Source organism: Phacochoerus africanus, chromosome 1, assembly GCF_016906955.1.
Source record: "Phacochoerus africanus isolate WHEZ1 chromosome 1, ROS_Pafr_v1, whole genome shotgun sequence".
Taxonomy (NCBI): Eukaryota; Metazoa; Chordata; class Mammalia; order Artiodactyla; family Suidae; genus Phacochoerus; species Phacochoerus africanus.
Window position 1 is genome coordinate 141,636,780 of NC_062544.1, and position 15,464 is coordinate 141,652,243.

General features: G+C 45.2%; 1 protein-coding gene and 1 long non-coding RNA gene across 7 annotated transcripts in view; one reads left to right on the forward strand and one right to left on the reverse strand.

Moving 5' to 3' along the window:
• The window catches only part of ITPR1 (inositol 1,4,5-trisphosphate receptor type 1), a 331,954-nt gene that overhangs the window by 312,030 nt on the left and 4,460 nt on the right, over positions 1–15,464 (forward strand). For 4 of the 6 annotated variants that reach the window (XM_047779506.1, XM_047779516.1, XM_047779541.1 and 1 more), the window contains one exon: positions 11,232–11,393. In XM_047779506.1, the coding sequence (XP_047635462.1) occupies positions 11,232–11,393 (162 nt within the window). Of the gene's footprint in view, positions 1–8,948; positions 9,452–9,989; positions 10,551–11,231; positions 11,394–15,464 lie in introns of those variants that run through there. The other 2 variants (XM_047779533.1, XM_047779524.1) reach the window with 2 other exon arrangements.
• Positions 1–15,464, reverse strand: part of LOC125127063 (uncharacterized) — a 121,710-nt gene that overhangs the window by 11,019 nt on the left and 95,227 nt on the right. Inside the window, exon 3 of the long non-coding RNA XR_007134856.1 lies at positions 5,305–5,342. This is a non-coding gene — a long non-coding RNA (uncharacterized LOC125127063). The remainder of the gene's footprint in view (positions 1–5,304; positions 5,343–15,464) is intronic.

Sequence of the window (15,464 nt, forward strand, 5' to 3'; positions counted from 1 at the left end):
ATCACCATGGGAGCCAGTGGAGTGCTTTTAAACAATGCTGGGGTGCTCTGTCTCACATAGGAGGGGCAAGTGCATTCCCAGAAAATGCTTTGCTAAAAGCCCTTAGAAATTTGCATCCAAAAAAAAAAAAGCCACCTAAGCCAGAGCTTTTATTCCTCCCTCTCCTGGGTGAATTTTCTAAGCAGATAAATTCTATTAGCAAAGTAAGCACCCCTAAACATCTACTATGAGGAAATATTCTCAGAAGCATATGGTGGAGTTCCCATTGTGACTCAACAGGACCAGTGTCCATGAGGATGCAGGTTAGATCTCTGGCCTTGGTCAGTGGGTTAAGATCCAGCATTGCCACAAACTGCAGCATAAGTCAAAGACGTGGTTTGGATCCCGTCTTGCTTTGGCTGTGGCGTAGGCCGGCAGCTGCAGCTCCAATTTGACCCCAAGCCTAGGAACTTCCATATGCCATGGTGCTGCCCTAAACGGGGGGGGGGGGGGGGGGGGGGGGAGGGGGGGGGGGGGCGGGGGGGGGAGGCGGGGGGAAGCAGCAGCTGCATAGGGTGCCTGGCCTTAGCACTCGTGCTTATCTGTGTTTGATAAGAAGACACAGGAAGCAAACACAATCAGAAAGCAATGCGTGAACAAAGGCAAAAGGTGGAGGTGGGAACTGGATGGCTGTTGCTACCTTCTATTTAAAAAGGGAATCGACCACAGTTTTGCAACTTTCTTTATTCAAGACAGCCTGGTGTCGTACAGTCTGCAGAGAGGCGCCCTCCTCCAGTGAGGACAGCAGCTTTCTGCCAGAGCAGGGAATAACTCAGGACCAGAGCAAACACTGGGTTACCTGCGGATCATACCCAGATAAAAGTGACGCCCTGGATGTCTGCAGGGAAGGCATGGCGACAGCGACACAAAAATGCACACAGCCATCACGAGGGGTCTCAGGTCAGGGAAATCAGAAACGAGGATTCCCTAGCAGACAGGACTTAAGAGTGTGGAGGGTGGGGAGGTGTGCATCTAGCTCTTCCAGGCCTCTCCCTCTGCCCACGTTTCCACCTCATTTGTGCTTCACCACATGCCAGGCCAACAGGCCTGGCTGCGGAAAAAGTGACATGGAAACTGTCTGCTTCCGTGCACATTGTATGGTAATGGGCTTGGACTTTTTCAGAATTCTTCTGGAATTCCACTGAGGATGCTGGGAGGAAGGGAGGGCCTTGACAAGTTCCTGAGATGGAGAGGTTTGAGGGTTGGTGAAGACGTCTGCTGGGCTCTGCCAGCCCTGAGCCATGTGTGGTGAGGACCCAGCTAGTGCTGCCCTCTGGCTCGGCCCAGCATGCTGAGTTAGCTGCCACCACGGCAGAGTCCATGCATGTCGGAGTGAGGGCAAAGTGAAGAGGAGTTTGGCACTTGCCTCTTGGTGGCTGGAAACAGTGTGTCAGCATCATCGGACACGCCACCCTGCCAGCCAGGCATGCTCTGGCCCCACCCTTTGCACTTGAGCTTGGGTTCATGTGTCTGCGGCAGCTGCACAGAGCAGTTGCCAAGCTTCGGTTTCCCCACCCAGGCTTACGCCACGTTCTGCCCTCTGGTCCGGAGGGTCTGAAGCTGCTCTTGTCCAGCTGCACTTCCTAGGCAGATTCCTTCTCTTAGGAAGCACTCGGCTTTGGGAGCGGGGTCTGTGCTGACCTCCCACCTCTCTCATCTGAGGTCATTGTGACCTTTGCCTGGGTATGCAGACACTGTGTGTGACAGTGAGTAGAGCAGGGCTGTAATCTCCAAAGGAATTTAGGTGCCAAAACAGGGCCCAGGACTCAGACCTTGAGTAGGTCCAGACTCCAAGGTGGCTGTGGGCACGCTCACCACCTCTCACAGTTCATGTGTTTGTACCTGCTTGTATACATATATAAAATATTTGCATACATACTTTTTTCCCCAATTCAAATTTTTTTTTAACTCAAAAGTGCATTTTTCTCCCTTTCATACCTTGAACCCACTTCCTGCTCCTTCCCCATTGCAGACCCCAGGGGTTACCCTCCTTGCCCTCTTAGTCCCAGACCCCTTGCTGGGTCTCCTAACTCCCTGCCCTCTGCTCTAAACACCAACAGCTGGACTGTAGCACTATAGCTACTGAGAGGTGTGACCATTGGCCTTTACAAAAATGTTCTAACCTGAAAAAAGTTCTGAATGTACATGTTCATATCATGTATATACATTCAGGATTCTTTAAAACGCATCTCTTCACAGTGGAGCCTACTAGCATGTGTCTAGAGAATGTGAGAATGAGGAAAAGATGCTCGTATTGAGGTACAGCTGTCAGTACTGAAAGGTTAGGCATGTGGCAAGGCTCTCGGGTTCTCCTTTTACAGACCCACCTTTTTTCAGGGCTCCAGTGTAACCACCTATAAAATAAGCTGAACTGAAGGGTCTCATGTCATCTTTAGCTCTGCAGTTCCACAAAGCACCTTTCAAACTACTAGAGGGTCTGTACCAGGAGTGGATATGGTGTCAGGAGGGAGAGAGGAGACCTCTGTGAACAGGCTAGTGAGTTTTGGAGTCAGAGTGCAAGTGGCAGGTTGAAAAAATGGGGGAGGCAGGGATGGAAGGGATGGAGTTTGGAGAATCTGCACATGGCAGATGATCTCTTTCACCCATAGGAGTTCAAGCTGTGGGGCACCTTCCTTCCACACTAACTCTGAAGTCAAGACAATGCTGATAGCTCACCCTTGATATCTTACTGATGTTGTAAGGACAGTAACAAAGATGACAGCTTCTGATCACTTGTTTCTCAGTGTGTCTAGGCAGGGCCGGCCTTAAGTAAAACCCTTTCAGTCAAGAACCACTGCAGTCAAGAGGAGATTTCCAACATAGAAACCCACAAAATGACACATGTTTGTTCGGCAGAACACTGCTGCATGAGACGAGGCCAGGTAGGGAGGCACGGGGTGTTGCATGTGTGTATGTTCAGAGACAAACGCCAGGTATTTTCCCTCAAAACAACAGCCAAGAACTTTGGAGAGCCTTTTAGCTAGGCAAAAAACAAAAACAGAAACAACAACAAAAACTCATCACTGTATAAAGGTAAATGAGAGAACAAAATTTAAAACTCATGGAAGCCAAAAAAGAATAGAGCAACACCAATAAAAATTGCTAAAATCCCAAACATAACCATAAATAACATTCTGGTAGACTGCTTAGCTAATTGAATGTGTAGGGGAAATTGCCTGAGCAAAAACCTGAGCCAGCCTGGAAGAAGGGTGGGTTAGCAGGATGGTTCTTTATTAGGCATCTCCATCTGGCTGGCCCTGCCCTGGTCCAGCACAGGCCACCATCCCACCTTTCACCCCTCCTCTGTGACCTCTGGCTTCCTCTGCCTGGTGGTCCTGGGTGCCCAGGACTCAGCTACACGGTTCTGAGTGGTCAGTGCTGCCTTCTCCTGGCCCCTGTGGGGGCTGGGGTCACCTTACCTGAGGGCCCAGAATGAAATGAAACCGTGATTCTGCAGCTGGCTTTTGCTAGGAATTTCATCAGAAATGGGTGCGGCTCTCTCTCTGGCAAGGGCCTGTCTTTGTTACACTGTATCATCCAAGAACAACTATTAACTGAGTCTGGAAGGCTGAGTGGTCATTCCAGCCCAGCTGAAGATTATATAATGGGGCCATCTGGGTAATGTTGTCCTCAGCCAAGAACAGACCACACTGACAACTGGACTGTCGAGCAGTTTGGGCATCCTTTGAGTGACTCTGTTGGTAAAAGAAAAATCTGTGCCTCTAAAATCCCGTGCCTGAGAAGGGAAGAAATAACTCAAGTGGGAGTCAAGCACTCCACCTGCGGTCTGCATCTTGGATGGCAGACTAGCTTTGTGACTTGGGCCAGTGACAGGGATCTATAATACTCCTGCATAGTGCTTTCCAGTTGATGTGACACGTTGTCACAGCCCTTTGATCCTCACATTAATCCCCTGAAGTAGCCAGTGAGCTCATTCTCAAAAAGAACAAAGGAAGGGAAACAGAGACCCAGACTGGTCGGCCGACTGGCCCAGGGCTTGCTGTCCTGTGAATGCTCGGAGTGTCATGGCTTCAGCTTCTGATTCCAGGACATGGGTCTTCCCACTGCCGTCTCACTTCATGAGGCTGCTGTGGAAACACACCTGTGAACTAAATCGTTGGATGTGGGGCTGGCCAACAGATTCCAGGTTGTGGGATTTTTTTTTTTTTTTATTAATAGAGTTTATTTTTACAGCAATTCTAGGTTTATAGAAATGCTGAACAGAAAGGACCAGCTCCCATGCGCCCCCCTTCTCCCTCTCTCCTCCCAGTTCCTTTATTATTGTGTATTACTGGGTGTATTTACTATAATTGATAAGCCAATATGGATATATTAGTATTAAGTAAAGACCACAGTTTACATTAGGGTTCACTCTTGTGCATTCTGTAGGTTTGGACAGATATGCAAGGACACCCACTATTAGAGCAGCAAACAGGATAGTGTCACTGCTTCCAAAATCCTCTGTGCTCTATTTGTCCTTCCTCCCAAACCCTGATCTTTTTACCACTGGGATCCATGTTTTTTTGTCTAGGTTTCCACCCCCTCCCCTCCAAAAAAATGTGTAACAGATACCATCAATGGCAATTTTGGAATCTTGAGCTTATTACTTGGTGATCATTATCACTTTTTTCACCCAAAGCAACAGATTCTGGATTTTGACTGTTTTCTGTGATCTTAGAAAAGTGAGCTCTCAAGATTATTTTCTTCCTCTTCGATGCAAATAATCGCCGTAACTCACAAAAGGAGCACATATTTAAAGTTTATTGAGTGTAATACATTCCGGCTTTAGGAAAGTAAAGGGTCATCTTGAACCCTCCCAATTCACCTCCTCTCCAGGCATTTTCTGGGGGTTTGGATACATAGGGAGGCTAAGAATCTGTCTCCAGGCCTCCCCTCCCCCACTCTGGTCACCCTGTCACCTAAGCATCCACAGGCATTCTGGGAAAGTCCAGTTTGTTGTTTTGCTTGGTAAGATAAGTAGAAACACAGTTAACACTTGACCTGAAAGGACAGTCTGCCTTCTTGAATCTTCCCAGAGTCGATTATGGAGCGTAGAGGGGATTCTGTGGCTTATAGCTCCATTTTCCCACGACCTTTCTTCTCTCTCATGACCCTTTCCTTTACCCTCCTGCCCCCACTAAAAAGTCTCACTTCTCTAGTCTGGCTGGAAAAGAATAAGAGATTCAACAATAAATGCTTTGTTGTTTATATGGTAAACAAAACTCTCTACCTAAGTGGACTTTCTCTGAGGAGGTGATTGATTACCTCAGTCATCTTTCTTAGAACAGCCTCTTCAGTTGAACCTGGGAAGAAGAAAAAAAAGAAAAAAAAAAAACGCTTCTCAGAATGATTAGCATTTGCATCATACGATCCAACTTCCTCTCCTCTCTGCCTTCCTCTCTCTCTCTCTCTCTCTCTCTCTCACACACACACACACACACACACACACACACACACACACCCTCCCTCCCTCTTTCCAGTCAAGAACATTTCAAGAGGTCAGTGCCGCCCCCGTGTCTAAAACTTCAGTGTTTGCCTTTGCAGGGACTTTTCCAACTTTACCTAGAAAAGAACTAACCAGAACCCTAGAGCTTGTGGCCAGCCTGCTTCCGGCTGTGGCTTCAGTCAGTTTGTCTGCTGTGACAGAGGAAGTGCTTGCTGTGACGGGAACTGCACTGGCTGGATTGTAGGAGGACCAAGGCAGACAGTACCTAATGACATTGGTATGCGAGATGCCAGCACCACGAGGAGCTAGCGAAGCACAGGGCACATCTCAGACCCAGAACAACAGATGCAGCTGACAGCCCACAGGGAACCCACGGGTCTCCCCAAACCCCACCCTCCTGACCACACACACGCACCCAAGATGAATGCATGTTTGAACAAAATGTCTTAGTTGAAGGTGACTTTCTCAAAAATCCAGTAGAAGCCAGGAACCTGAGACATGTTTTTGATCTTGAATAGGTAAAGGAAGGATTCTGCCAATATTTAGAGACCAGCACACTCTGGCTGGTGAACCATGGGCGCAGCTGTCACTGGACTCAGCGCTTACACAAGCTCAGCATTTTATATCAAAGTCTGAGCTCAGTAGAAAGTAACTGGATTCAGGTGTTCTCTCTGCACCCACGCTAGCAACTGAGAGATTCTAACCATTTTTCTGTGAAGATCTGGATCTCTGTGCAGAGGGGGCCTCCTGGGAGGAGCCTTAATGCTGTGTCAGAGCTCATCCTACAGTGCAGGGGGCAAGACCAGGTGGAAAGTGAGAGAACAGTTGGGGTTTGGCTAGAATTGGTTATTAGTGTTAAGTACTACATACTCCTTAGTAATTTGAGATTTCCTGGGATGATTATCTACTTAAAATACTGGCAACACCTAGGATCTCAAAATTGGGGATCTCCCCTCATCAGTGCAAAGGAACAACCATCCACCCCATCCTGAGCACCTAGATTCCCTTGCTGCCTGTGGTCAGAGTGTTAGCAGAGGCCCCCATCTCGCTTTTCATTGTTGGATATTAAGGCTGGGGTAATGGAGGAAGAGAGAACCTCTAAGGTGGTAACTGATGTATATCTAGGCCAGAAGATCCTGTTCCTCCCCTTGCATTGAAGGAATGAAATGGAGAATGAAGGTTTATCACCAAGGATTGGGGCACATGGCCTAAAGTGGCCTGTGGCAACTGTGGCATTTCTTTAAAATCTTGGATTCTATCATTAAAATTTGCCTCAATTTCATGTTCTGCTCCAGGGCATATTTTGAGTTTAATATAAAAATATTTTCAATTGTTTACTGTTGGCTAAAATAGACATTCTAAAAAGATGCATGATTTCTGGCTTTCTGTACCCTTTGGGCAGAGCCTTTATGCTCCAGGATTATAGGTGGCCCAAGTACAGAGGCATACAGAAGCATCTCCTTGGCCATTGAAGTGAGGGGCACAGGTGGCAGTAGCAGACCTCTGAAGGCCAGTGGGCCCCGTTCATTTGTCCAGCATATACGCACTGGGCATTTGGGACTTGGAGACAGTGCCCCAGGAAAGGCGAGAGCCCTGAGACCCGCCCTATGGCCATATTCCTTGCATTAAAGCCCAATGGAGGCAGCAACCTTGTCTTTTCTCATCTCCAAACCCTCAGCACTCAGCACTGTGCCAGGTATGGACATTAGAAATGTTCAGTGAATGGTTGTCAGATGAAGTCTGTGCATTTTGCATTTGTCAGAGACCTTCCTGAAATCATTGCTCGGGAGTCCAATAATCAAACCACATATGCCATGAAAGAAGATGTGAATCTGACATGGAAAATTCCCTTTCGAATCTGTAGTCATTTGGTCACTTACTATTAAAATAGGAGAAGAAACTCTTCCTTAAACTTTAAGCTATTGGCAGACTTCTTGCATTGATTTTCTATATTCTTTTGAAGACCTCTTTCATGTGGACTCTGTTTGGAAGTCTGTGTTTTCTATTTTTATGGAGGGTTTGCTTAAGAAAATGAACATATGAAGGCTTGGAGAGCCAGATTTGAGATGAATTCTCTAGCCATTTTAGGCAGCCGAGCATCATTTGCATGTCAGTCATCAGTGCACTGCAGGTGAGCACCAAGTCCTGACTGCTGCAGCTCGCACGTGTCCCCAGCCCCCAGCACCTTGTCAGGCAGGGACTCAGGCTGCTTCCCTCCCCGTGTCCAGACCCTCCTTGAGCCATGCTCCTATGTCTGAAGCCTCTCTTCTAGGCCCTCCCAGCCGACTGTTCCAGGGTCTGTGCTGCTCCTGCCTGTCTGCCCTCATCCCCAAGTCCAGCCAGACTGGTTTCCCCACTGTGCCAGCCCTCTGCCTAGATGGCCCTCATGCTTGCCGCCCCCCCTCCCCAGGCCAAGTGCTAGGCTTCCCTCAGGCCCATGCCTTCCAGGAAGAGCACCCAGCCAACCACAACCACTACAGTCAGCTCTTACTCTGACCCTACTCTCTCTGCTAGTGACACAGCAGAATATGCTTTATGCCATTCTTGCTTTGTTTTTAATTTAAATCTACTCTCTTTAATGAAATGGTGAGCACTTTGATGCAGGAACTCTATTTCATACTTAAGCTTAAAAGCCATTTCCATTCGAAAGAAGTCCAGGAGGCAGAGACCAAGTACAGGGGGTTCACTGCTGTATGCTCAGCTATATGCTGTAAGGTCAGTGCTCAAGTATTTTTTAACATGTTGTATTTTTTAAAATATTTTGTTTCAAGAGGGCTTATGTTTTTGACTTAAATCCAAAGAACTATTAAATACCCCACCTCCAAATATACTCAATAAGAGAAGTTTACAATTTGTTACCAGGTAATTCTCAGGATCACCTTTGAAATACAGGGATTGGTTTCTCCCTCCCCTCACTCCTTTTGGGGCCTGTTCTCACTTTGTCATAAAGCAATAGGGTTTAGTGACCTCCAGACTCCTCCTGACCTGACATTCTGTCAGAGCCCAGCTGGTGCTGTGTCCATGGCTTCCTCAGTGTCTGATGGTTTAAGCAGGACTCTGGGTCTTTCCCCCCTACACCTTGCTCTGAGGCCAGGCTGCAGACGTGTGTAGCTGTCCCCGTGGATACCTGGGGCATCTAGAAGCCAGGCCAGGCTCTCTGTGTGATCTCACTGTAGTCATGTTCGTGGTTTGCCAGCCTGGCCCACCATCTCTCCTCCCTCCATGTACCCCGGTGCTAAATGAGTGTGAGGAACCACCAGCCACCTGTCGCCTGCATGTGCCCTCTTATGAGCAGTCAGCCTCATCCCTCCCTTAGGGTGGCACAGATCTTGAAACCAGGACAGTTCCTCAGTGGGAAGGTGTGACTGTGGCTGAGGGACAGGTGACCTCAGCTGCCTTTCAGGGTCTGCTGCCGTGCTTAAATGTTTTCGGATGTCTGTTCTCCCCCTCTTCTTCACCACAGACACAGCAGAAAACCAGCAACAGACGTGGCAACAGTCCAACAGATAAGGCTGCTTATCTTTGAAATGGTATATCTTGTCAAGTGGTCTTTCGCCCATTGCTCTGTCTGTGGTGGGAAGTTCATGAGAACCATTGTGGGCTGACATCAAGCACATGTAAAGGGAGGGTAGATCACACGGCGTGTGGTGTATAGAAGGTAGAGCTTGGCATTTTTCTCCTCCGGCAGTCATCCTCAGCAACAAAGGTTTATCATTTAAGCATCTGTTACCAGGAAATACCTGATTTATGGTTTTTTGCTTCCACAAATACTTAGAAGGGCCTACTGTGTTTTGGTCACTATACTAAGGTGGCTCCTGGTCTCAGAATGCTGGCTAGTGAGAATGACCCAGGTGGGAAGTGCTACCTACTAGACTCTCCACTTAAGCAAACGCCCTAAAAGAGATGTTGACGCCATATGCCAGTGGCAATGCCTGCTTTGTAATACTTCCAGCTAGTTCTTATTTGGTTTCTATATTGCTAGATTACCTTAGGTCAAGACATGGTTTAATTGTCTTGCTTGCTTTTTAATATTTAGACATGTCTTGAAGAATTTTGATTTTAAGTATGTTGATGCTTTCTATTGTATACAACAGAGGTTAGCAAACTCTGGCCTAAACCTGGCCCTCTGCCAGTATTTGTAAATGAAGTTTTATTTGAACACAGCTATGCTCATTTATGTATTGTTTATGGCTGTTTGGGGGCTACAGTAGCAGATTTGTTGCCACAGAGATCATATGGCCCAGAAAGCCAAAAATATTTACTGTCCAGAAAAATTCCACTGACCTCTGGTGTACACAAAGCCAAGAGCAAACTCTGTATGTATGTGCCTTGGTGGGTGATGGGGTGGGCACAATTTGTGTCAGAATATTTATTAAAATGTATCCTGACGAGAATGGCCCAGGTGAGAAGTGGTATCAGATGGCTGTGGGATGAGTCAGTTTTCCTCCCCTTGCCTCTGGCTGATGGAGCTTTCCTTATAGTTCATCCTTGTCTCCCTGTACAGAACTTACCTATGAGGCATACTTTTAAAGAGAAAGGCGTATGGAGGCAGAAGGAAGTGAGGTAGGAGCAGGAGTCTTGCCCCCTTCTCTTAACTGTGGTGAGAAATACTGTTTACAGGTATGAGCTATAGGTATCAAAAGAAAAGGGTGGAGATGGACAGGGGGCAGACTGAATGGTTCCTTCTTGCACCAGCTGACAGCATCCACCAGCAATTTCTGGCTGGAAATAGAAGGAAACAAGAGTAGAGGGGTAGTATCCATAAGTTCACAAAAAGAAACTGAACCCCTTCCCCATCTTCAGCCTCTTAACGATCCCCTACCTGGCAAACACCCATCCACATATCTGGTCACTCTCAGAACACTCAGGATTCACTTACATTTTACTTCTACAGGGTTTACAAGCGATTTTCCAAGTATAATGCTTTTTTAAAAAGCACAATATGAGGTATCTAGAGTGGTCAGAGTCACAGAGACAGCAAAGAGAAGGCAGCTGCCAGGTGGGAAGAAGTATTATTAAATGGGGATGGAGTTTCACTTGGGGAAGATGAAAAGAGTTCTTGAGATGGATGGTGGTGATGTTTGCACCATAGTGTGGATGTATTTAATGCCACTGAACTGCACACCTAAAAATGATTAAAATGGTAGATTTAATTAAATATATTTTATACGATTTTAAAATTCAAATCTCATTAGCCATGTAATTTGCAAAGATCACTGATGCAGTGGCGGTACCCATATTTATAGATTAGGAATCTTGTTTGGAAACCTACTTTTCTCCATATTTAATTTTAAAGTGATTTCTCCTAAGAACTAAGAGGGTTTATTATATTTAGTTAAAAAGATACTTGCGGAATGGTTTTAAAAATACACAGTTTAGGAGTTCCTGTCGTGGCTCAGTGGTTAACGAATCCAACTAGGAACCATGAGGTGTCGGGTTCGATCCCTGGCCTCGCTTTGTGGGTTAAGGATCTGGTGTTGCCGTGAGCTGTGGTGTAAGTTGCAGATGCAGCTCGGATCTGGCATTGCTGTGGCTCTGGGGTAGGCCAGCGGCTACAGCTCCACTAGACCCCTAGCCTGGGAACCTCCGTATCCCGCGGGGGGGGCCCTAGAAAAGGCAAAAAGACAACAATAAAAATACACAGTGTAGTACATGATTTCTGCAGCGACCAGAGACAGCCTAATGAAAAGATGGCCTTTCTTGTCTCCCCTGAGAAGTGACTCCCTCTTCTTTTATGTGGATTTAGGAAAGAAACCTCGATTGGTTCCCGAGGATGAGAGCCATGTCCCTGGTCAGCAGTGATTCTGAAGGAGAACAGAATGAGCTGAGGAATCTGCAGGAGAAGCTGGAGTCCACCATGAAGCTTGTCACGAACCTTTCTGGCCAGCTGTCAGAGTTAAAGGATCAGGTAAAGAAAAGAAACTCCATCTGCCTAAACACATACACTGGTGCCATACACACCAAATTTGGTGAGGAAAAAAATCAGCAACGCTCGTGTTAAAATGCTGAAGCTTATCACCTGGACAGAAAAGGAAACAGGCAGCAGGGGACAAACTCACTTAGTCCACCAATTTCCCCTCTATCCCCCCTCACTGCCCTTTGACAGGATAAGCCCATGACACTACTTTCAGTGCTATTCAGGGAAAGAGGTTTTAATATGAAAAACAAAACCAGAAAATGAGAAAATGCAAACTACTTCAATGAACTGCTGTACAGAAAAACACACTGTGTAAAGCTCTTCTCTTGACAGAAGATAAAAGGCTGCTTCTGGTTTTGCTTTTTAGCCCTCAGATCTATCAACTCCTCACCCCAGATATTTAAATTCAGCATCCTGAGATCAACCATCATCAAGGGCAAGCTCTTTTTGGTTCATTCATTGGCCAAATCCTTACTGAGTGGCTCCCATAGTCCAGGAGGCATGGCAGGTCCTGGGCGTGAAACAGTGGACAATCTGGGCACATCCCTGCTCTTACACAGCTTTACAGTCTGCAGACCTCCTGCCCTATCCTGCCCCCATCCATAAGATAAATGCTTTGCTCCTGTACCTAAGTTAGGGGGAAGGGGCATATTTGTAACAAACCCTTTGTATTCCTTTCACCCCTTTTGACCCCTTAAAATGAACACTCACAGTCACCAGGCAGTGGTCCCGTGCTAGGACACTGCTGTGTGCCCACGACTCATGCTGTGCCCGAGCTGACTACACAGACCTGGCAGCAGTTCGGCATTCTGTACTCAGTGCTGAAAGCTTTTAATCAACTCCACAGACAAGATTATAAATTTTCCAGAGCAGTAGTTATAAGGCAAGGCTGGTCTGGAGGTAAGTTGTAAGGTAAATCCACAGGTGATTTACTACTCTTAGGTATGTGATAACTAGCGGAGACCCTGTCTACAATAAACTCTTCTCAGAGATGGCTTACAAAGCACTTCTAACAATGCTACTTTGAATTATATTTCTTTTCCAACTAAACTACTCCAACCTGTGACCCAAGATAGCATTTGGCCTCAAGTTCTTTACTTTCACATGTATTAAGATGCAAATAAGAAAGACTAATGAGAACAGAAGGCCTTATTTATGAAGACTGTGTGCAGCACTGAGCTTGTAACCACCTACAATGATTAATTAGTTCATAAGTAAAACTAATGAAGATCTAACTAGATTAGTCTGCCTGTTATTTTATTAACTCTTTCCTCCTGCTTTGATACACTTGACATATGTCCCACAGGACTATGCCGACTCATGAGTACACGCACTTTCTGCTACAGCTGCTCTCCACCCCAGCCACCCCATAGAGCAAAGGCCAGCTCCTTAGCGATGCCTGTGTTCCCACCCTCCTTCTCTGAGAGAGCTATGGCTAGAAGAATCTCAGTTAAATCAGATGTTCTAAAGCAGAAAGCCAAAAAATCTTATAAAAATTGATCTAATACAGACTCAAAGGACCTATTTAGCTCTCTATAAAGTGCCATTTTTAAATGGGTCTGAAACAAACTATTATTGGGTATTCTGTGGTGGTAAATACCACACAAGCCCTTCTCTCTAGGCCCTGTCTGTCCTTTCAGTACTAAGAATCTGTTGTGTTGAATTGCTCCCTGAGGGTGATTCTGAAGCGGCTTAGATGATGTACACTTTTCGACCCTGTGGACTTGGTCAAAGGAAGGACCTGAAGTTGAGGAAGGAGCCTAGAGTCACAGGTGCAGGAGGTAGCCCAGACTGCAGATGGCATCTCACCTAGTTCCTCATTTTAGTAGTGAGGATGCTAAGATGTACACAGCAGTCTTGGGAAATTTATCCAACTTTATATGACAGTGCCAGGCTGGAACTCCTGGTCTTGTAGTCTGCGTTTGACTTTTTTTGTTGTGTTTTTATTTTCCTTGTTTTGTCACTGTGCTCTGTTTGCATTTCATGGTTGACTGTTTAAATTCTTACTCATTTTTTTTTTTTAGAGAGTGTTAGTTTCAGAAGTCATATCATGCATGCACTTGAATGTTACAGAAGATACATTCGTTGCCATTTTACATAATCGAGCAGCAGAGACTTGGAATTAGACTTGTTTCTAGGAAGTCAAAATTTTGGCTAGAACAAACTATATAAAAATTGATTACAAATGGATGAAGGTTCATTAAGTGACATCAAAACCAGCTTGGTTTCAGCTCTTATTACTTCTCTGTTTTAAAGTTAGCATTTGGAACCACCCTTTAGAAGACCTTTCCCCTCTGCACAAATCTGAAATCGAACCATTTTTCTTGGAAGATATTATAGGCTAAAAAGAAGTATGAGAAAACCAGTATTATATTCTTCTTAAGTGCCTTTACTAGGATTGATCCACTCAGGTTTTTTGGGGCCCAGAGTTACAGGAAAAATTAAGCACTGCTGCTTTTACTGGAAAAAATATGTCCCTTTCGAAAGGAATCAGTCAACGTTTTCTTTTGACTTTGTGACAAACCTTTAAAGCATGTTTATCAACTTGTTGAAAAGATCTGAATCTTATTAAAGCTGGTGTGTAACCATCTTGAAGATTTCTTAAATTGTTCTGCATAAGAAGTCATGCAGATAGGTGAGAGAGCTGCTGCTGGTAATTTTGAGAACTGCTGTCTTCCAAAGGAAAAAATTTTTTTGAATTAAAAAATAAAAACCCCATGAATGATTAATGAGCAAGAAATTCCATAATAGATATTTTTTTTAAAAAGCTATGAAAGAATACCATTCACTGGTAAAAGTGCTGGAAAATACAAAAATTGCTTCATCACTTAGATATTTTTTCAGATCTTCTGGTCCAAAAATCAGCGTAATGGAGCAATGATAGTTGAATGCCTTTGGTTTTAATCTTTACTGTTATTGACCTCTTTGGTTGTTGTTTTCTTAAAATGCCAACTTGAGAAAAAGTTCTTATCAAGGATATTACTAAAAACCTGGTCAGTGGTTTTTCTATTATTGCCAAGAACAGTTAATTAAAATTGCTGTCCTAAGTGTTACTTAATGATGCATCTCATCTTGAAGTTTCCCCTCCCAAGAGATTCTGAATACTAAATGTGATTCTCTTACATTCTTATTCCAAGGAGGAGGACTAATGTAAGAACTTAAAATTTTCTTTGCATGTTTTCTTTATATGCAAAAGGATAAATAATGAGAGAAGGGTTCACTTTCTTGAAAATGTGACTGGCTTTCTATGGGGTAGTGACCCTTATTTGTAGTTAGTAGGAATACAAATAATGCCTGAAGATTCAAATCCCATTATCATGTTATACAAAGTTTTTAGCATTTTTTCATGCAAGAGGGTTATCTTGTTAACATTAACTGCATAAGGGAGGAAGGAACAACAAAAGATCATTATAATTCCCCACAATGGGAAAACAGAATATCAAATCTCACTTGAAGGTCTGTTCTTTACACTGTGTTAGGACCACAAAAGAGGCCGTGGCTAACATCTGTCCTCTAGGACACCATCACCTAGCTAGAAAGAAGAGACCTCTAACATGTGATACAGTAGGAAAAGTTTAACAACCCGAGGCATGAGTTAAGTTTCATGGAGCACAGAGAGAAGCAGGCAGGTGGTCCTGTGTGAGGTCTGGAGTGCTGGAGTTTAGCTCCTGCAGTCTTACGAGCAGGTGCCTTCTAAGCTAGCAGAGAAATGCTGTCAGGGACATCCCAGGAAAGCATCGGCATGAGCGAAGGCATGAAATTGCATGGCATGCTCCAGGAATGGCACTATGTTCTGGTAATTAATTTCATTTGTTCTTTGAACCACCAATGTTGAAACACCCATTTGCCAGGTGCCGCCCTGTTACAAAGGTGACTAGAACCTATTCTCCTTCTTCAAGGAACTAGAACAGTCTAGAGTGGGAGACAAATAAGTAAACAAATTATAATTCAGCTTGGTAAGTATGTAACAGAGGTCTGAACAGATTGCCCTGGGAATGAAGCACAGGGGGGCACTTCACACAGCCTGACCTCAGGGAGAGGATTTAAGTAACTGTTGCAGAA